Here is an 18,934-nt window from a genome sequence, read left to right as displayed (position 1 = left end):
ATGTTCCCCTTAACCTCACCTCCTCACCAGCATGAGCTACCCTTTATTTTCTTGATCTGGGCCAGTCTGACTGGGGTAAGATGAAATCCAAAAGTAGTTTCTACTTGCATTTCCCTAATGGCTAACCATGTTGAACATTACTTTAAACATTTCTCAGACATTTGTGTTTCATCTTTTGAGAACTATTGTTTAGTTCTGTACTGTTTTTAATTGGATTTTATTTACGTACTTGTTTTCTTGATGTTCATTTTCTTAGTTATTCATATATTTTTAGAAACTAATCCTCTCTCAGAAGTATAATGATGGTTTCCTGTTTCATAGGGTGCTGTTTTGTATGACTGATGGTGTCCTTTGCCATACAGAAGCTTTTCAGTTTCATAGTTGGTCTTAGTTATAAGCATTTTATTGAGAAAGTCATTTCCTTGCCAGTGAGTTCAAGCCCATTCTCCACTTTCTTTTCTATAAGCTCGGGGTTTCTGGTCTTCCATTTAGTGCTATGTAAAATTTTTACTACACGTAGGTAACAAAATTAGATCTTTCCCCCAGTGTTGGGGATCAAACCAAAGGTCCTTCAACTTGCTAGGTCAGTTCTTACCACTGGCTACACTCCAACACCATAAAAGGAGGTGAGGGTGCTGCACAGTGCTAGTGTGCTTGCCAAGGCATGTGAAGTCTTGACTTGATTCCCAACACGTTATACATGCACTCACACACACTAATAAATAATAGACTAATAAATAAGGTTCTGGGCAGTCTTCAGTGTCAAACTGTTGGACATTATACAATTGTACCCCATGCATATCAGTCTTCTAGTATTCTTGGAACATACTGGATATGGAAGTGTATGACATGTTCTGGTAAATTTTTAAAAATCACATTTAAGCCAAATAGTAGTATTACAGGAAACCAGGTCTAGCGAGGAAGTGCTTTTCATTCTGTTCTTTGTAGAGCTCATGAATTTGAACTATAGATCACATCCCCATTTAGTGTATTTCTTTTCTTAATTTCTGTACCATATTTTCTGAGTTGTCTAATTAAACTATAGATTTCTGAGTTGATAACAGTCACAGACTGTTCAGATAATTGTACCTATTTAGGTTGAAGTGAAGGGTAGCGTCTAACTGAGGAGTGTTTTTAATCATAGCCCCACACATTATGTGTATGCATGTTTGTGTGTCTCTCTGTGTGTTTTGCCTAAATGTATATCTTTGCACCATCTGTATGCCTATTGCCTGTGGCAGCCAGAAGAAGGCATTGGATCCCTTGGAGATGGAGATTATAGACTTCCCCCATTACTGAGTTGTTAATTAGGTTTCTAGTACCAGGCATGGTATTCCTCTTGTTGAGTGTGTTGTAAGCCTAAATAGAGAGCTGTTGGTTCCTGCCATTGCATGCGTGTCACTGTCTCACCCTATTATTTAGGGTTATCATGCCATGTTGGTCATTGTGGTTCATAGTTGTTATAACTGGGTGGGAGTTTTGGTTTTTTCTCTCCTTTGGAAGTTTGTATGGTGCCTTCAGGAAGGAGGCATTCAGGTCAGTTCTAGCAGAGACCTTCGAGGCAGAGAGAGAGCACATTTAGAAAGGCACGAGTCTTTTGAAACCTTTAAACTCCCTTATCCTTCACCAGTGACACCTTAGCAAAGAAATAGATCCAAGGTTTATGTTAGAGATGAAGATTCTTTCTGAGTAGCATGGTGCCTGGGAGCAGCCTAATGAATTTGCCCTGACCTCTGTTGGGCTTTTCAGTTTTAAAGACAGTCCTGCTAAAGACAGGCTGTCCTTAAATTCTAGATCCTCTTGCCTTTGCCTCCCATATACTGGAGTTCAACCAGAATAGTTTGTTATTTCATTGTCCTAGGAATAATTTCATCTTTGCTTATCAATTTTTTTCCAACTATATTCTTTTTGTTCATTTGGTTTTGGCTTTTCGAGACAGCCGTGGCTGTCCTGGAACTCACTCTGTAGATCAGGCTGGCCTGGAACTCAAAAAAAATCCGCCTGCCTCTGCCTCAAGAGTGCTGGCATTAAAGGTGTGTGCCACCACTGTCTGGCCCGAATTGTATTCTTCAAAGTGGTTAAAAAAGTACAAAGACAGTAAACAATGCAATGAACCAAGCAGGATGATGCAGTTGTAAGGTAACTCAGTGCTATCATATCAATCTCAAGGGAGTATAAAAGAAGACTAAAGAGACAATGACTGTTTAGTCTGGCTGCATTGGAACTGTGTAGATCAAGCTGGCCTTCAACTCAGAGATCTGTCTGCCTCTGGGAGTAGAGATGTCTGCCACCATGACTGGCTAGAGTCATCATTTTTTGTAGTCTTTGTTCTCTCTAGTCTTTATAGTTTCTTCAATATGACGAAAGTCAGAGTATTATTTTTCCATATAGGTAAAGAGAAGAAGATGAACAGATGAAGGCGTTTCACAGTTACTAGATGAGTGAAAGGTTGATGCAGAGATTGAGACCTAGACCTGTAATGAAATTGCTGAAATAGACCACAGCAGGAAACTCTTGGACTGCAAATCTCCAAATAATAGTATCCTAGACTATTTTTCTCAAATTCATGAATTCTTAAGTGAACAATGGGGTTTCTTTTAAAAATTTTATTAAAGCTTTATTATAAAGAACTTGCAAATTAAAAAATCTAACATCAGACTGGAAGTATATGCATCTTAAATAAACATCTGTACAGTTTTGGGACTTCACAGTGGTACACTTCCACTATCATATGTGTTTTTATTCTTACTCACGACAAAAACATGAGTTAAAACTAGAAAGACAGTTGTATATCCTCTTCCCTGACTCAAGTGTCCGTTACTTGTGGAGCCTGTTCTCACATACATGTGCATATGGGCAGCACCAGTTGCACCCAGTGGGGGGAGGGAAAGTCTGAAGTAGGAAGGAAGATCTTGGGGGAGGCCATGAGAGTTGGAGAGATGTAGTAGGGAGTGGATATGATCAAAATACGTTGTGCACCTGTATTTAAAAATCATATTGTGGCACTGCTAAATAATTAAAAACACAAAAAAGAAAACACTGGGTTATTTTTAATCAAAGAAAATAGCTGTTCTGTTTTTAAAATTTAAAAAGTTTTGAAAGTAAAGTATTTGATGATGTAAGTATAGAAAGAAGTGGAAGTAAAGATAAGTTTGAAATGTGTAATAAATGTATTTGAAATAAAAAGTCTTTCCAAGATGAATATATTTCTTGTAGATTTTTTCACTTTTTTTATTTGAATTAGAAACAAGATTGTTTTATATGTCAATCCCAGTTCCTTCTCCCTCCCCTCCTCCCCTACCACCCCCCCTCCCCACCTAAAACCCTACCTATCACATATCCTTTCTGCTTCCCAGGGAGGGGGAGGCCTTCCATAGGGGGTCATCGGAGTCTATCATATCCTTTGGCATAGGGCCTAAGCCAACCTCCATGTGTGTGTCTTGGTTCAAGGAGTATCCCTCTATGTGGAATGGGCTCCCAAAGTCCACACCTATGCTAGGGATAAGTACTGGACTACTACAGGAGGTCCCATGGATTTCTGAGGTTTCCTCACTGACACCCACGTTCTTGGGGTCTGGATCAGTCCCCATGCTAGTATCCCAGCTATCAGTTTGGGGACCAAGAGCTCCCTGTTGTTCAGGTCAGCTGTTTCTGTGGGTTTCACCAGCCTGGTCTGGACCCCTTTGCTCATCACTTGTCCTTCTCTGCAACTGGATTCCAGTTCAATTCAGTGATTAGTTGTGGGTGTCTCTTCTACTTCCACCAACTGCTGGATGAAGGCTATAGGAGGCATATAAGTCAGTCATCAATCTCATTATCATGGGAGGGCATTTAAGGTAGCCTCTACTCTGTTGCTTAGATTGTTAGCTGGTATCATCTTTGTAGATCTCTAGACATTTCCCTAGTGCCCGATTTCTCTTTAAACCTAAAAATGTCTCCCTCTATTATGGTATCTCCTTTCTTGTTACCTTCTATTCTTCCCCCGACTCAACCTTTCTGCTCCCTCATGTCCTCCTCACCCCTCCTCTTCTCTCCTTCTCATTCTCCTAGCTCCCTCCCCCCTCCTCCCATGCTCCCAATTTGCTCAGGGGATCTTGACCCTTTCCCCTTCTCCAGGGGATCATGTATGTCTCTCTTAGGGCCCTCCTTGTTTATTAGCGTCTCTGGCAGTGTGGATTGTAGGCTGGTAACCCTTTCCTCTATGTCAAAAATCCACAAATGAGTGAGTACATACCATGTTTGTCTGTGACTGGGTTATCTCTCTCAGAATGGTTTCTTCTAGTTCCATCCATCTGCCTGTGAATTTCAAGATTCCGTTGTTTTTTTTCTGCTGAATAGTACTCCATTGTGTAAAATACCACATTTTCTCTATCCATTCTTCAGTTAAGGGGCATCTAGGTTGCTTCCAGTCTGGCTATTACAAATAGTGCTGCTATGAACATCGTTGAACAAATGTTCTTGTTGTATGAATGTGCTCCTTTTGGGTATATGACTAAGAGTGGAATTGCTGGATCTTGTGGTAGACTGATTCCCATTTTCCTGAGGAGTCACCATATTGATTTCCAAAGTGGCTGTACAAGTTGGCATTCCCGTCAGCAGTCAAGAAGTGTTCCCCTTTCTCCAAATCCTCTCCAGCATAAACTGTCATTGGTGCTTTTGATTTTAGCCATTCTGACTTCTTTGTAGATTTACAATCAGATATATTAAAAAAGAAAGAAAGGGAGAAAGAATGAAAGACTGCCTAACTGCATAGATGTGTAATCATAGCTACTCTGGAGGCTTTACCTGTGGAACCACAAATTCAAAGCCCATATAGGTCACAGAGTGAGTTTAAGATCAGCCTAGGTCACTTTGTGAGGCTCTATTTCAAGCGTATGAAGGGGGATAGAGCTATAGCTCAGTGGTAGGTGCTTTCCCAGGTGGTGGGAAGGATTTTGAAGTAGGGGATTTATGTGTTAGCATATATTAGCCAGCTCTACCTTTGCCCCCAGTACCATCAAACAAAATGAAACAAATAAAACTGTTAGTGATTTCATATCCGTTTGGCCTACGCCCTGCAATCAGAGTTTCTACATGTGTGGATTAAACACCAGTCATAGTCAATTTTCTTTTTATTTAATTATTTTTTTCATAGTCAATTTTCAGGAAAAAAATTTCCTGTATACTAAACTTGTATAGACATTTCATCTGTTATCATTTCCAAAAATAGAGCATAATGATTATTCACATAGTGTTTATATGTTATAAGCTAATATCAGTAATTTTCTAACGTGTACAAGTGTATGTATATATTATATGTGGATATTATACTATTTTATATAAGTATATAATATATATATTTCCCATGTCTATGGATTTTAATAGCCTTGAAGTATATACAATGTCTCCTAGAATAAGTGCTCTGTAAATACTGAAGGACAGCAGTGTATCGTCAAAACCAAACTATTATGGGACAAAATAGGCTTATACTTTGTGTATTATCCAAAAAGGCTCAATAAGGTTTCATTTTTCTTTTCTTGGCACAGTAATGGTTAAGGAATGGTATTTCATCTGTTTATAACACATCTTCATATTTTCTCTAAGTAAAGCACCATTTTTAAGTGTTTATCATAAATTTTTTTTTTTAGTTAGTTTTTTTGGGGGGAGGGTGTGGGTCAATATATGTGTATATTTGGAGGCCAGAGGAAGATATTGAGTGCTATGCTCTATAATTCTCTACCATATTCCCTTGAGACAGGCTCTCTCTCTCTCTCTCTCTCTCTCTCTCTGAGCCATCCTGGCCAGCAGGTCCCAGTGATCCTCTTGTGTCCCGCCACACAGTACTATGCTTATGGTCTCACTGGTGGCTATGCTAGGCTGTTTGTTTTTAATGTGGGTGCTGGAGACTTGAGTTCCAATCCACGCTCTTGTGCAGCAAATGCTATTAATCTTCTAAAGCCATTTCCCCAGCCCCAAATTAATATTTAAAATTACCAATGATGGGTTACCTAATGACATTTTCTTACATTTTTATCACCCTTTGTTCTGCTTGACCCCCCCCCCCACTGCCTTCTTGTTCTTTGTTCCCTTCCATCCCTTTGATAACCCTTTTGTTTTCAAACATGTCCCACAGAAAAGTACCCATTAACTGCTTTCTGAAATTTATTTTTCCTTAAAAAAAAAACAAAACTTTTATTTCTTTGTTTGGAGACAAGTTCTTACTCTGTAACCTTAGCTGTCCTGGAACTCAGGATCCTCTGGTGACAGCCTCCCAAATGTTGTTCCTAGTGCTGGTTATAGATGCTTATTGTACCTGGTTTCCTTGTGATCTTGGGCATTCCCATCCTACCCCATTTTTGAGTTCCTTTCATAGTTTACTTTCTATTTCTGTGGTGAACACCATGACCAGAAGGCAACTCAGGAAGGAGAGTTTATCTTACAAACTGTAGTTCATCGTCAAGAGAAGCCAGGCCAGAAGCTTGAAGAAGCAGCTGCAGAGGAATGCTACTTACTGCTTGTTACCCTGGCTTGCTCAGCTAGTTCTCTTAGACATCCCAGCCCCATCTGCCCAGGGATGACCCTGTCCACAATGAGCTGGCCCCTCCTACATCAAATATCAATCAAGAAAATGCCTCCTAGACATGCCACAGCCTGTCTAATTAATGGAAGAAGTTTCCCCAGTTGAGGTTCCCTCCTCTTAGATGACTCTAATTTGTCTCATATTGACAAAAACTAACCATTACAGCTCCCTGTCTAAAAATGATGGTGAATCAGCAGACCTGCTCCATATTTTACAGATGCCTGTGTTCATACACATAAACATACAGATTTTTAAACATGCATTTGAAGGCTAGGGATATAGCTAAATGGTAAGGTGTGTAGTATGCAGAAAGCCCTGGTTTGATCTCCTATAAACACAGAAACTTGACATAGAGGTACATACCTATAATCCCAGCACTCCGGGGGATGAGGCATTCCAGGTCATCCTCAGCTACATAGTAAATTTGAGGCCATCCTGGGATACATGGAGCCCTATTCCAAATAAAAGAAAAAGTTTATTTTGTAATGGCATTCTTTTACTTTCTTAACTGTTTCCACCACTAAAAGACCATACTCCTGATTCAGCAGATTGCTCTTATCAAATAGAAGAGAGGTCACACGTTCTTATGATCACTGTGGACAGGTAACGTGTGCATGGTGGAGTTGTGTCTCTCTAGGCATCCTAAAGTTCTATCAGTAACTGTGGCCACTGCTGTCAGTGAAGGATTTTAAAGCTCATTCAGCCTCCGAAGAGCCAGAGAGAATTTCGTTTCAGTTAATGAATCTCTGACCCCACTCTCCTTTTCATTCAAAGTTGAATCAGATTAAATAGTCTAGAATATTGGGGTAACGTTATAGTGTTCAAATGAAATTAATCCATTTCATTAGAACAGGAATAAAACAGTGGCATATTATGTAATATACATTGAGAAAAGCATATGATAAGAGATAAAATTACTCAGACTTTTAAAAATTAATTCATTATATGACAGTTTTATGCATATTAATGTATTCTGGTGACTCACCCTGTGTCTTCTTTTATGTTCTTCTTACCCCGAGTAATCCCCTATGTCTCCCTACAAACCCCTTTCCCACGTTCATATTTTTCTTTTGTTTTGTGACACAGTAGTTTAACCAGGGCCTTCTGGGTTTGGAACTCTGTGTTGGAGTCTGGTCAGCTCTCTAATGGGTAAACAATGGAAGGCAATGACTCTGTATCAGGAACCATTGCTAACCAGTAGTTCAAGTAGTGATCGGTAAGGCCTTATGTGTGGTGATACTTTGTTTATGATCTAACAAATAAAGCTTGCCTGACGATCAGAGTGCAGAGCTAGCCACACTAGTCAGCCAGGTAATGGTGGTATACACCTTTAATCTAAGCAGCCACACTAGTTAGTTTAGAAGCTGGGTGGTGGTGGTCCATGCCTTTAATCCCAACACTAGATAGGAACATAAGGTAGGTGGAGACAGGAGTGTAGTGTACTCCCTCAGTTTTCGGTCACACCAACGACAGGATTGTCCCTTTGGTGTGATCCTTGGTAGAGGTAAGAACTCTCTGGTAGCTTGGCTGCTTTGCTTCTTTGGTCTTTGGGTTGAATCCCAATATCTGTCTCTGGGTTTTTATTATTCCTGCTACACCCATGAGCCCCTTCCCATTCATGATTGACTGTTAAGAGGCCCATTCTTGTGTAAGCCTAGTGTAGGTACCCACGCTATGGGATCACAGTTGTGATGGCTGTATCATACCTAGAAAATAGTGTATCTCAGCCCTTCTCCTTGTCTTCTGGCTCTTGCATTCTTTCTACTCTCTCTTCTGTAGTGTTCTCTGAGCCTTTTGTGGGATGATATCAATATCCTGATTAGGGCCAAGCAGTCAGCTGTCACTTTTTCTCAGCACTTTGAAAATCTATGAGTCTCTTTAAGGAATAGCACTTTAAAGGCAGGTAATACTGTAGAAAATTCATTGATGACTAAAAATAAAAGACACGGGGTACAGAGCTGATAGTTATAATTGCTTATCAGAGTACTGGTTCTACAGTTCTGCTTGCCCCATGACATGGCCAGCTCAACCCACAGTTCACAAAACTTGCAAACTCAGTGATAAAATAGCTGACAAAGCCACTTAACAGAGAAGAGCTTTACATGGCCCGTGGCTTCATAGTACAGTCCATCACCACAGGGGTTGTGTGTTCTTCACATCTGGAAGATGAGGGAGCAGAACTCCTGCCAGAGCCAGAAATGGATGTCACCTTGAAAGCCTTCCCCAGTGATCCAGTCCACTTCTGTTTAAAGGTGCTGTAGTCTACCAAAACAACCCTGCCAGCTGGAGACCAGTTGTTCAAACACATGATGAGCAGTGGGAGACATTTTACATTTGATTCTTACCATTGAGAGTGTAGTACTTCAGGAATGCTCTAGATTGATAGTTCGTTTAAAGTAAAGGATCTAATTCAACTTTATGGATTTATGATGTAAATTTTACCTTTCTAATAGATACTTTCTTTTACGGTGGTTAGCCTGCATGTCATCCTATTCCCTCACAAGGAATAATTATTCTAGGGAGAGAATATTGGTTAAGAGTAAATAAGACTTAAGAGAATAAAAAGACAGAGTAGCAGCTATCTTGTAAGATTTGTGAGTTGCACAGTTAGGGTTGTTTTCTTTCTGAATGAACATGTGAGTGTGACGTTGTGGAACTGCTGTGCGTGGCGGGAGGAACATGTCACAGAGTTACTTGGCACCACATTACAGCATAATGGTTGAATTAAGAATGTTCATTGTGTGCACTGCGATCATTGATGTGCATAGTGAAAGGAAATGTATTGGCTCAGGACCCAAGACCAAGTTCTCAATACAAAGGAGATTTATTTGCCCCAGGGGGACAGAGGGCAGGGATAAGAGACAAATACTGGAGATCGACGATGAGGGACAAGGGAAAAGGAAGAACTGAGAAGGGGCAGACATAGCACACAGGAAAATGGCAGTTTATAAAGGTACAGGGAACCCCTGTGTTAGGATGAGGTGTTTGATTTTAATTAGGCATGTCAATTAGGTGAGCCAAGGGGGGGCTTTTGATTGCTGAATCTGGATAGTCAGCCTCAGGAGGAGGAAATGGCAAAATAAGGGACTAGATCTTGATGGCTAGCTTTAGGAATGAAATCTAATTTTTTTGTTGTTGTTGCCCCCCCCCTTGCTTTTTGGTTTTTGAGAGTTTCTCTGGTCACTCTGTAGACCAGGTTGGCCTCGAACTCACATGATCCTCCTGCCTGTGTCTCCCAAGTGCTGGGACTAGAGATGTGCACCATTATTGACCGGCAAAATCTAATGGTTTTTAGCAAGACAGAAGGAATGGGAGAGAAGGGCAAGGCTTGCCAGAGCTGTACTTGCTATACTCAAGCTGGTCAGAATCCCTTCATCTAGGAAAACTATGTAACTTTAGTTTTCTCTAAAGGTGACACTAAATATAGTTGGCATTGATGTGATACATTATAGTGAAAATAATAAGGCACTTCAATTTGTTAATGGCTGGAAACTTAAGAACTTCCACTTCTTTTTTTTTTTTTTTGAGTTGAGACAGGGTTTCTCTGTGGCTTTGGAAACTGTCCTGGAACTAGCTCTTGTAGACCAGGCTGGTCTGGAACTCACAGATCTGCCTGCCTCTGCCTCCCAAGTGCTGGGATTAAAGGCGTGCCCCACCACTGCCAGGCAGTTCCACTTCTTAAAGATTTATTTTTATTTTATGTGTATGTGTTTTTCCTGTGTGTGTATATGCACACCACACCTGTGTGCATCCGTGTGCACAGAATATGAGGAGGCCAGAAGAGGACACTGGAACCTGGGGTTACAGGTGGCTTTGCATTGTCGTATGTGCTGGGAGCTGAACCTGGGTCCTCTGCAAGAGCTAAACCATCTCCCAGCCCCAGAATTTCCACTTTAAATTTATTTCAGTAACATTTTTATATACCATTTATATTAAAATTTGAGGATTAGTAATACCAATACAAGACATAGTATATGAATGTGACAAACCTGTAATTTAATGGACAGACCCAGAGATTTATAATGCCCTCTAATGACAATTTCGTAGCTACATTTTCTACTTTAAGGAACTTACTTTTAAGTGACTCACTATTTATTAGACATTAGCCTGATCAAACATATTCCAGTCATGTCATAGCTTTCTCTTTCCATATTTAGGTATAACTGAAAAAACAAAACTTTCACACTGTGCTTTACCATTTTGTAACATGCAGTTGATTCTGGCCTGTAAGCCTAGAAACAGTATCCTATTTCTTAAGGACATATGTCAGAAGATGATATGCAGGTTACACTGATCCGGTAATATGCGTTATATCTAGCTATTTAGATGTCACACTGTACCACATATGCATTATTATGGGTCAGTAAACAAAATACTAAGTTATTTTTCATTCCTCAGCATTCTCGGCGTCCAGTAGTAATTGTAGCTACATGCTGGTGGCTGACCCCTTTGTTTCCCTTTACTGGCAGGGGTTTCTAGCTTAGGTCAGGAAATATAAAATTACGTAGTATCTTATTTCATAACACTCAATGTGTTTCTTAAACTTTGTACATAGCACTTAATCAGATTGAAGAGTTTGTCTTTATTTTTTTGTTTTGTCTTTGAGTCCGTCTTTTAATCTATTTTTGTTGCTGTAATAAAATAACATAGAAATGCCATACTATGAGTACTTCATGAATAATAAATTTGTATCTCCCACTTTTGATATTTGGGAATTATAAGTCAAGGTGCTGGCACTGAGGGGTGTCTGATGTAGGGTTCTTTTTTGTGTGCTGCAACTCTGTGTGGTTGTGAAAGAGCCACAATATCTCTCCAGAGCCTTTGTCAGGGCTCTGCCCTCAGGACCTAATAATCACCTCACATCCTGGTTCTAGTCATATTGGGATTATGTCCCACTATAAAAATCTAAGGGAATGTTAACATTCAGACCATAGTACTCACCCACAGAATATTGGCTACATGCAGTCAAGAATTTTTGTTTCTTGCTTAAGAGTATCTCTTGGTTAGAAGTGATGCGGGCACAGCTAATCAGTTACCACACATCTTTGATTTTACTCTCCAGACAGTCTGAAGTTCATTTCTGCTTCTTTATTTTAGATATTTTTTTTTATTTTCTCTTTTTCGGTTGATTTTTTAAAAGAATATCTTCCTTCCTGGTTTATTAAAGGAGCTAACAAACAACTTTCTTGTCTTGTAGAACCTTTTCACTTTAGATTGATGCCTATACTCTTTGTTAAGCTTGGTTGAGTTTCTCCAGTGACTCTGCTTCTCACGGTTAACTAATACTCCTTAACTTCCTTCCGGGTGCTATGTGTGCAGCATTCTTCATTCCTCTGCTGCTCTCAGCAGTCTGGAACTTTCTGCTGCAACAATCCCAGGACTGGATGCATGTCTTTTACTTTTCTTGAAGCTTCTTTTCAGAAAGATCTCTTGTATTGAAATACTCCATCCTGCAGGGAGGCTCCTTAAGCAGGAAGGTAAACAACTCAGAAGAGCTTTAGGAAGTCCCTGAAACAGACTAGATTCACTTTCCCCCTCCCTGCCACAGTAAGCAATGAAAGCTGAGTCTAGTCTAGAGACTAATGGAACAGAGCTGTAAAAAAGACTCTCATTAGACAAGCCAAGCTGGGAAGATGACTCTGTGAGTAGAGAAGCTACAATGAAGACTCAAAGAGACTAGACCAGCTGCCTGGAAGAAGGAGAAATCAGCCTAGTTGTCTGGTGAAGTTTTAGAGCAGCCAAGGCACCCTGGAAGGACACCCTCCATCTTTTTGAGCTACCTGAAGGCTGTTCAGTGTGCTCTAGGTTCCTAGTTTTATGAACTGTTACCGTGCTGGCGGGGCCTTGGTGATCCAGCTGTCTGTGAATCATTTCTGCTCCTGTAAGTAACCCTTCACCTATACTCCTGTAAGCAACCCGAATAAAACTCATTGGTTAACTAAATTGGAATTTGGTATTGTCTGTACTTTTGCTGTTATGGGTTCCCTCTCAGTGAGTAGATATGTTTGGTTGCATCTCCCCAGGAAGAGTTTTCTCCTATGACATTCCTATGTCAATCAGGTTAGTGTTACTTGAAAATTATCTAGAAATACAAATTCTTATTCTCTACCCTGAAATTGGATGTAGGAGTTGGCAAGACAAAAAGCCTTCCAGGAGATTCTGACATTGCTTTAATGTGTAAACCACTACCTTAACCCTTGTTGCTGTGTTAATTTCCTTAACAGAGCTAATCATTAAAACAATGCTTTCAAATCACTTTCATATGTGCAGTTTTCTTGTATGTGTGGTGTATGCATGTGTATGTGTGTGAGGGTGCACATAGGTCTGTCCATGGAGGCCACAGGAGGATGTCTAGTGTTCTCTTCTAGTGTTCCTTGCCTCCCCACCTCCAACCCTATTCCCTTGAATTAGGATCTCTCACTGAACCTAGAACTTGCTAGGCTGATGCCAACAAGCCCTAGCTGTCTTGCATATCTGTCCTCATCACCAGCACTGGAGTTTACAGGTGTGTCAGAGGACATGCCCACCTTTTTTACCTGAGTGCTAGTGACCATACTTAGTTGCATAGCAACCACTCAACTCATGGAGCCATGTCCTCAAGCACTGTTAATGTAGACTCTTAGTCTAGACATCTAGCTCTGATTTTTGTTAGACCTATTTTCCAGTATTTCACAGCCCATTTCCTGAAATCTGTTTTACACACTGCTTCTTTATACCCCACTAGCCTTCAAACTTAAAATGTTTGATTATGCAATATTTTCTCACTTCCTATTTTTGTCCTGCTATAATTAAGACATCAAAGATTTTAAGAAATGCTCTATCCAGTATAGGATAGTATTTTTAATAGAATTTAATTGAAATTTTACTGTAAAAACATTGAACATTAATCCCAGCACTTGGGAGTCAGAGGCAGTCAGATCTCTGTGTTTGAGACTAGCCTGGTCTATATAATGAGTTTCACAATAGCCCAAGCTACATAGTGAAAATCCTAGCTCAAAACAAAAACAAAGGAAAAGAAGAACTTAGAAATAAAGAAAATTACACACCCAAATTAGCTAGGTCAAATGTCTAAACACACACACACACCCACACACACACACACACACACGCGCGCGCGCGCGCGCGTCTGAACATCTAAATGAATTTCTATACAATTAGAATAGCCACTCCAAAGCTGTTAAACTTCCCATTAGATTTTACTCTGTATTATCACATATATTTGTATGTACTTATCCTCCATAAAAAAAAAACAAATCCATGACGAGTTGAAACAAGAATAATAATTAGCTTTATATCATCTTTATGACTCGATTCTTGTTCTCCTTTCTATATGTTAGGCTGTGTACACACACTAGGCTAGGATCTGTAGATGCAAGGAAATGTGTTTTTCCCTCCCTCCCTCCCTCCCTCCCTCCCCCTCCCTCCCTCCCTCCCTCCCTCCCTCTCTCCTTCCCTTCTTCCCTCCCTCCCTCCCTCCTTCTTTTCTTTTCTTTTTTTTTTTGGCCAAAGGAGGATGTCTAGTGTTCTCTAGCATTGCGTGTGTCCCCCGGCCCCCACAATTGTGCGAGCTCCATACTATACATTCTAAGTTCTTTCTTTATTTTTATTTTTATTTTTATTTTTATTTTTTTAATTCTTTCTTTTTTTAAGTAGGATTTTCTTGGCAGTGACGTTACCATTATTTATAAAATAATTTTTGTTTTGCCCTTATTTCTCCACTCCTTGTCCTCCTCTTTTAATTTTCTTTCTTTTTTAGGAACTTAGAGGTTGTTGTCTCTGGATCTTGACTCAGCTCAAGGATGGGTCCTTGATCTGGAGTGATAGGTGCTTGCTCATTCTAGCATCCAAAGGAAAAGCCAGGCAGGTACCCTAAAAAGTCTCGCAGAAGATTTTCAATAAGTACATTTAAAATGAGGTCGTCGGAAAATCTCAGAGAATTCCAGCATCAGAAATGCATAGGAAGATTGTACCAGAGACAGAGGAGTCTCAGTGATTTCAGTAATGAGTTGGACAGTAAACACATAATCAGTGAGTGGATGGAAGATTCTAGAGAGGGAAGAAATAGATGTTACCATAGAAACTCAGCTCTTTGGCTTAGAGGGAAGGATGGGCTAAAACACCTTCTTGGAGCTGGGGTGTGCCTTAGCTTATACTTTGCATGTGTGAGGTCCTGTACTTCGGCCTCAGCATTGATGGCAACAGAAACTAAAGCATAAACTTGTGCTAAATGTCTAAAATTCATGTTTATTATAATGTGTACCTTCTTATTTTCATGGATATATATTTTAAGTAATGTCATATCTTCCTTTATGTACAGTTACATTCTAATGGTTTGACCACATATCTGGGACTTAAAATTTTAACTGTTATATGACAGTTTGCTTTATTTTGTTGAGCAAGGAATGAAAATCTACATTTTACAGATGAGGAATTTTATACTTGAATTCTTCATAAAATATAACCTCATAACAAGTACTATTCTTTTATAAAAACATGTATCCTTAAGTTATAATAAAAGCCTTTCTCTTTACTGTGCATACAGGAAACCTCGACCTGTCTCCCAGCTGGTCGCACAGCAGGTTACTCAACAGTTTGTGCCCCCTACCCAGTCAAAGAAAGAGAAGAAAGATAAAGTAGAAAAGGAAAAAAGTGAAAAGGAAGCAACTAGCAAAAAGAACTGTCATAAAAAAACCAGGTGAGAAAGTGTTTTATGGTATTTTTGAAAGAATAAAAATAACCATTAATAGACTTTTTTAAACATTGATCATATTCCTATACATAAAGTGAAAATTAACTATTTTATCTCAATATAAAATATCACAGAATTTTTCTGAGCGTGAAAGTTGTGTTGGTGATAAGAAAAGGTCAAAGTATGAGCTTAAATGTGAAGAGGCTTTTCTTTTTTTGTTTTTTGTTTTGTTTTTCGAGACAGGGTTTCTCTGTGGCTTTGGAGGCTGTCCTGGAACTAGCTCTTGTAGACCAGGCTGGTCTTGAACTCACAGAGATCCACCTGCCTCTGCCTCCCGAGTGCTGGGATTAAAGGCGTGAGTCACCAATGCCCGGCTGGGGCTTTTCTTTTTTAGTAGATATTTATGTCCTTTTTCCTTCATTAAAAAGAAGAGGTACTTGAAATTCATAAATGGATATTTGTGTGACCAGTGGTCATGGTTGTGGATTTTGTCATAACAGTCAGAGTACAACAATGAAGTGAGAGGTTATCCTAGCCTTAGCTTTATTTTATTATTTTAAAGATTTATTTATTTTATTGTTCTAATGTGTACGAGTGTGGTGCCTACATGTACGTATGTGTACTGCCTGCATACCTGGTGCCTATAAAGGTCAGAAGGGTATGCTACCTCCTCTGGGACTGAAATTAGGGACATTTGAGATGCCATGTGGGTGCTGGGACTCAAACCTGGTTCCTCTAGAAGAATAACCAGTACTCTTAACCACTAAACTATCTCTCCAGTCCCCAGCCTTAGCTTTTATCAACTGCCTTTGTGGTTCAGTAGTGTCTTTGTTGCCCTAAAACATCTACTGGAATAAAATTATTAAGCTGCCTGGAAACTTCAGTATGATTTTAAAACATGGTGAAAGCCATTCATGAATGATCTGTTTGGTTAATGTTAACGAGTTGAAATATTTTGTGATACTTCTGTGGTTTACTACATCTGAATTGCTTTAAATGGAAGTACACTCATTTTGTCACCTTAGCTTGGTTATTTAGTGTGTACTCAAAAATTTGACACTAAGAAAAGCTTGTTTAAAAACTCATTTTCTTGTTATTAGACCAAGATTAAAAAATGTGGATCGGAGTAGCGCTCAGCATTTGGAAGTCACTGTTGGAGATCTAACAGTCATTATTACAGACTTTAAGGAGAAAGCAAAGTCAGCGCCAGCATCCAGTGCTGCTGCTGGGGATCAGCACAGCCAGAGCAGCTGCAGCTCAGACAACACGGAGCGGGGCGTGTCCAGGTCCTCCTCGCCTCGAGGAGAAGCCTCATCCCTGAACGGAGAGTCTCACTAAACATTCTCGCTCCACTTAGTCATACCTGTCCTCCATGGAAATACAGATTATGCCAAGAACTACCACATTTTCATGACAGACACATTCATACATAACCTATAATTTGAGTTTTACATGAACTATGAATTTGCCAGGATTTATTAGATCTTATCGCAGTGTAAGCTACCAAACGTTTCCAGACGTAACATTTTGGTCTCTGCTGTTAATGCCATGAAAATGTGGTTGACTTATTCATTATGCAGTGTTATTGGTAAGTCTATTTTCACTTATAGTTTAGTGAATTCTAACACATAATTATTGAATTCTCTACTATTGGCATGTGATGAGTTTAAATTTTTTATTACATAGTGCAAGCTGCCTAAATATGTATTATTTGAGAATTGTGAAACAAATAGTTATATGTATGCAAGTCAGAGATCAACTTAATCAACTATTGCTGCAACAGGATTTTCTTAATGGTTATCCTCTTAATGCACCTGCTGGTACTTGGTGTGGTTAAATAGGAAAGTTGTTATTAAATAAAGAATTTGTATGAAACTTCGCCAATGTTTTTGACATGTTTTTACTAAATTATTGTTTCTGAGTTATGTTCTATCCATTTTGCAATTTATGTTTGTTAGTTTGCTTATTTTTCAAAGCATCAATTTATTGTAATGTTTACTAGCAGAATTGTAAACAATAAAACATGGATTGTTTAGCTTTCTAATTCAGGTTTAGTGCTATTGTCATTGAACACTGGTTTTCCCTGTATTCTCTAAGACATAAGAAGGATAAGCATCTGGCAGAAACAGAAAAGAATTTGCCATCCATGGCAAAGCTGTAACTTAATGATAGTGTATCACTGTTTCCTTGTTCCAAACCTATCCAGGGTCATAGACATGTGAACCTAATTAGCATAACCATGGTGACTATTGCACAGAGCTGAGAGGTTAATCTTAAATCAGTTTCATTGGCCTTTTACCAAATACAGTAATTGGGATGAAAACCAGATACAGCCTTCAATTTATGCATTTATCAATATCGTGAAATAAAAGTATTCGAAGCCCCACTCACTTATGTACAATTACCAATAAAATATTTTTATGACTTCAGATTTTGCATTCTGTTTACAACTAAATGAAGTGCGTTATGTTGTATTTGAAAAATCCATCTTAGAAACCACATGCTACATCTTAAATTCTACTAAATCTCCTGTTTTCTCCAGCCATTTGCTTAATATACATCTACCTATAGGGGACTTCTGAAATGTAAATCAGCCTAAAGACAAAACCCAAGTTGAATATAAACTATCACATAAAAGATGCCATGATAACATAGAAGGAAAAATAAAACTGTGGACCCTGAAATTTGATTTGGTATTTGGTTTCTCATGGTAATGTAACTGTTCAATTGCAGTACTTTTTTATTGGCACAGTGTTACTCTTGTAACTTGCTAGTTGTGAATACAGTTTATTGCATACAGTAAACATCTGTGATGAAAACATTCAGATACCTCATTCTTTAATGTTGTTAAATGAAGATGTAAAACCTGTTTTATTCTAAGGTTCTTCCAGTGAAACACCAACTATCTGGCTGTGTTCTTTTCAAACAAGTTATTTTGGTATTGTTTTTCATGGATAAATGTCCAGTGTATCCAATTTTAAATACTTGTAATGGGGAAATACTCTAGTTCCTAAGACAAAATAAGTAAAGGCAATAATCTATCTTATAGAGATCATATATTTTCACAATGTATTTTCATTTTTTTCTGCAAGAAAGAACAGCATGAGAGAAGGTGAGGTTTTACCTGAGTAGTTTACACTTACCTGTGTGTTGGTGGAAGGCACAGTGATGCGGATAGGGTCAGAGTACCATTGCCTGCTGCTGTTTGAGTCTTCTCTAGAGCAAACGAGTACATTATCAAGCTTACTTCCCATCTGTAGAGTGGGGTAATGATGCCTATATCTGATACATGTGGTTGTAGGAGGATTAAATGTTGACCCATGTAAGATCCTTAACATTTCTCTAGCACACTCTAGTAAATGTGAGCCTTTACTATCGTTATAGGGAAAATGCAATTAAAATACATTTTTATAACCAAGGTATCTTAATGTTTCATAGGTAATCTAAGAGAACAATGTTTTCAGTGTTTGCTGTGGTCCCAGAGAGACCATCTCTCTATGACTAGAGAACTTAATACTCTACACTATGAGACTGGAGAAGTGAACTATGCTATCTAGCGTGGGGTTTTGTTTTCCTTTCATCTTCCTTTATTTACTCTACCTCAAATATACCTTCATATCAGGAAGGCATGAAAATTCCATTGTACATACACTTAATGTTAGAATATGCAAAAGACTATTAAGAGC

General features: G+C 39.0%; 1 protein-coding gene across 7 annotated transcripts in view; it reads left to right on the top strand.

The window, feature by feature from the left end:
- Positions 1–17,932, top strand: part of LOC100760251 (YY1-associated factor 2) — a 64,745-nt gene extending 46,813 nt beyond the window's left edge. For 6 of the 7 annotated variants that reach the window (XM_027396344.2, XM_027396341.2, XM_027396340.2 and 3 more), the window contains 2 exons: positions 15,102–15,254; positions 16,349–17,932. In XM_027396344.2, the coding sequence (XP_027252145.1) occupies positions 15,102–15,254; positions 16,349–16,586 (391 nt within the window). In that variant the 3' untranslated portion in view covers positions 16,587–17,932. Of the gene's footprint in view, positions 1–15,077; positions 15,255–16,348 lie in introns of all 7 variants that reach the window. The other variant, XM_027396346.2, reaches the window with a different exon arrangement.
- Positions 17,933–18,934: the final 1,002 nt, after the last annotated feature.

This window comes from Cricetulus griseus, chromosome 2 (assembly GCF_003668045.3).
Source record: "Cricetulus griseus strain 17A/GY chromosome 2, alternate assembly CriGri-PICRH-1.0, whole genome shotgun sequence".
In the NCBI taxonomy this organism is placed as follows: Eukaryota; Metazoa; Chordata; class Mammalia; order Rodentia; family Cricetidae; genus Cricetulus; species Cricetulus griseus.
The sequence above is the reverse complement of the archived record's forward strand: the minus strand, read 5'-3'. Positions and strand labels throughout refer to the sequence as shown.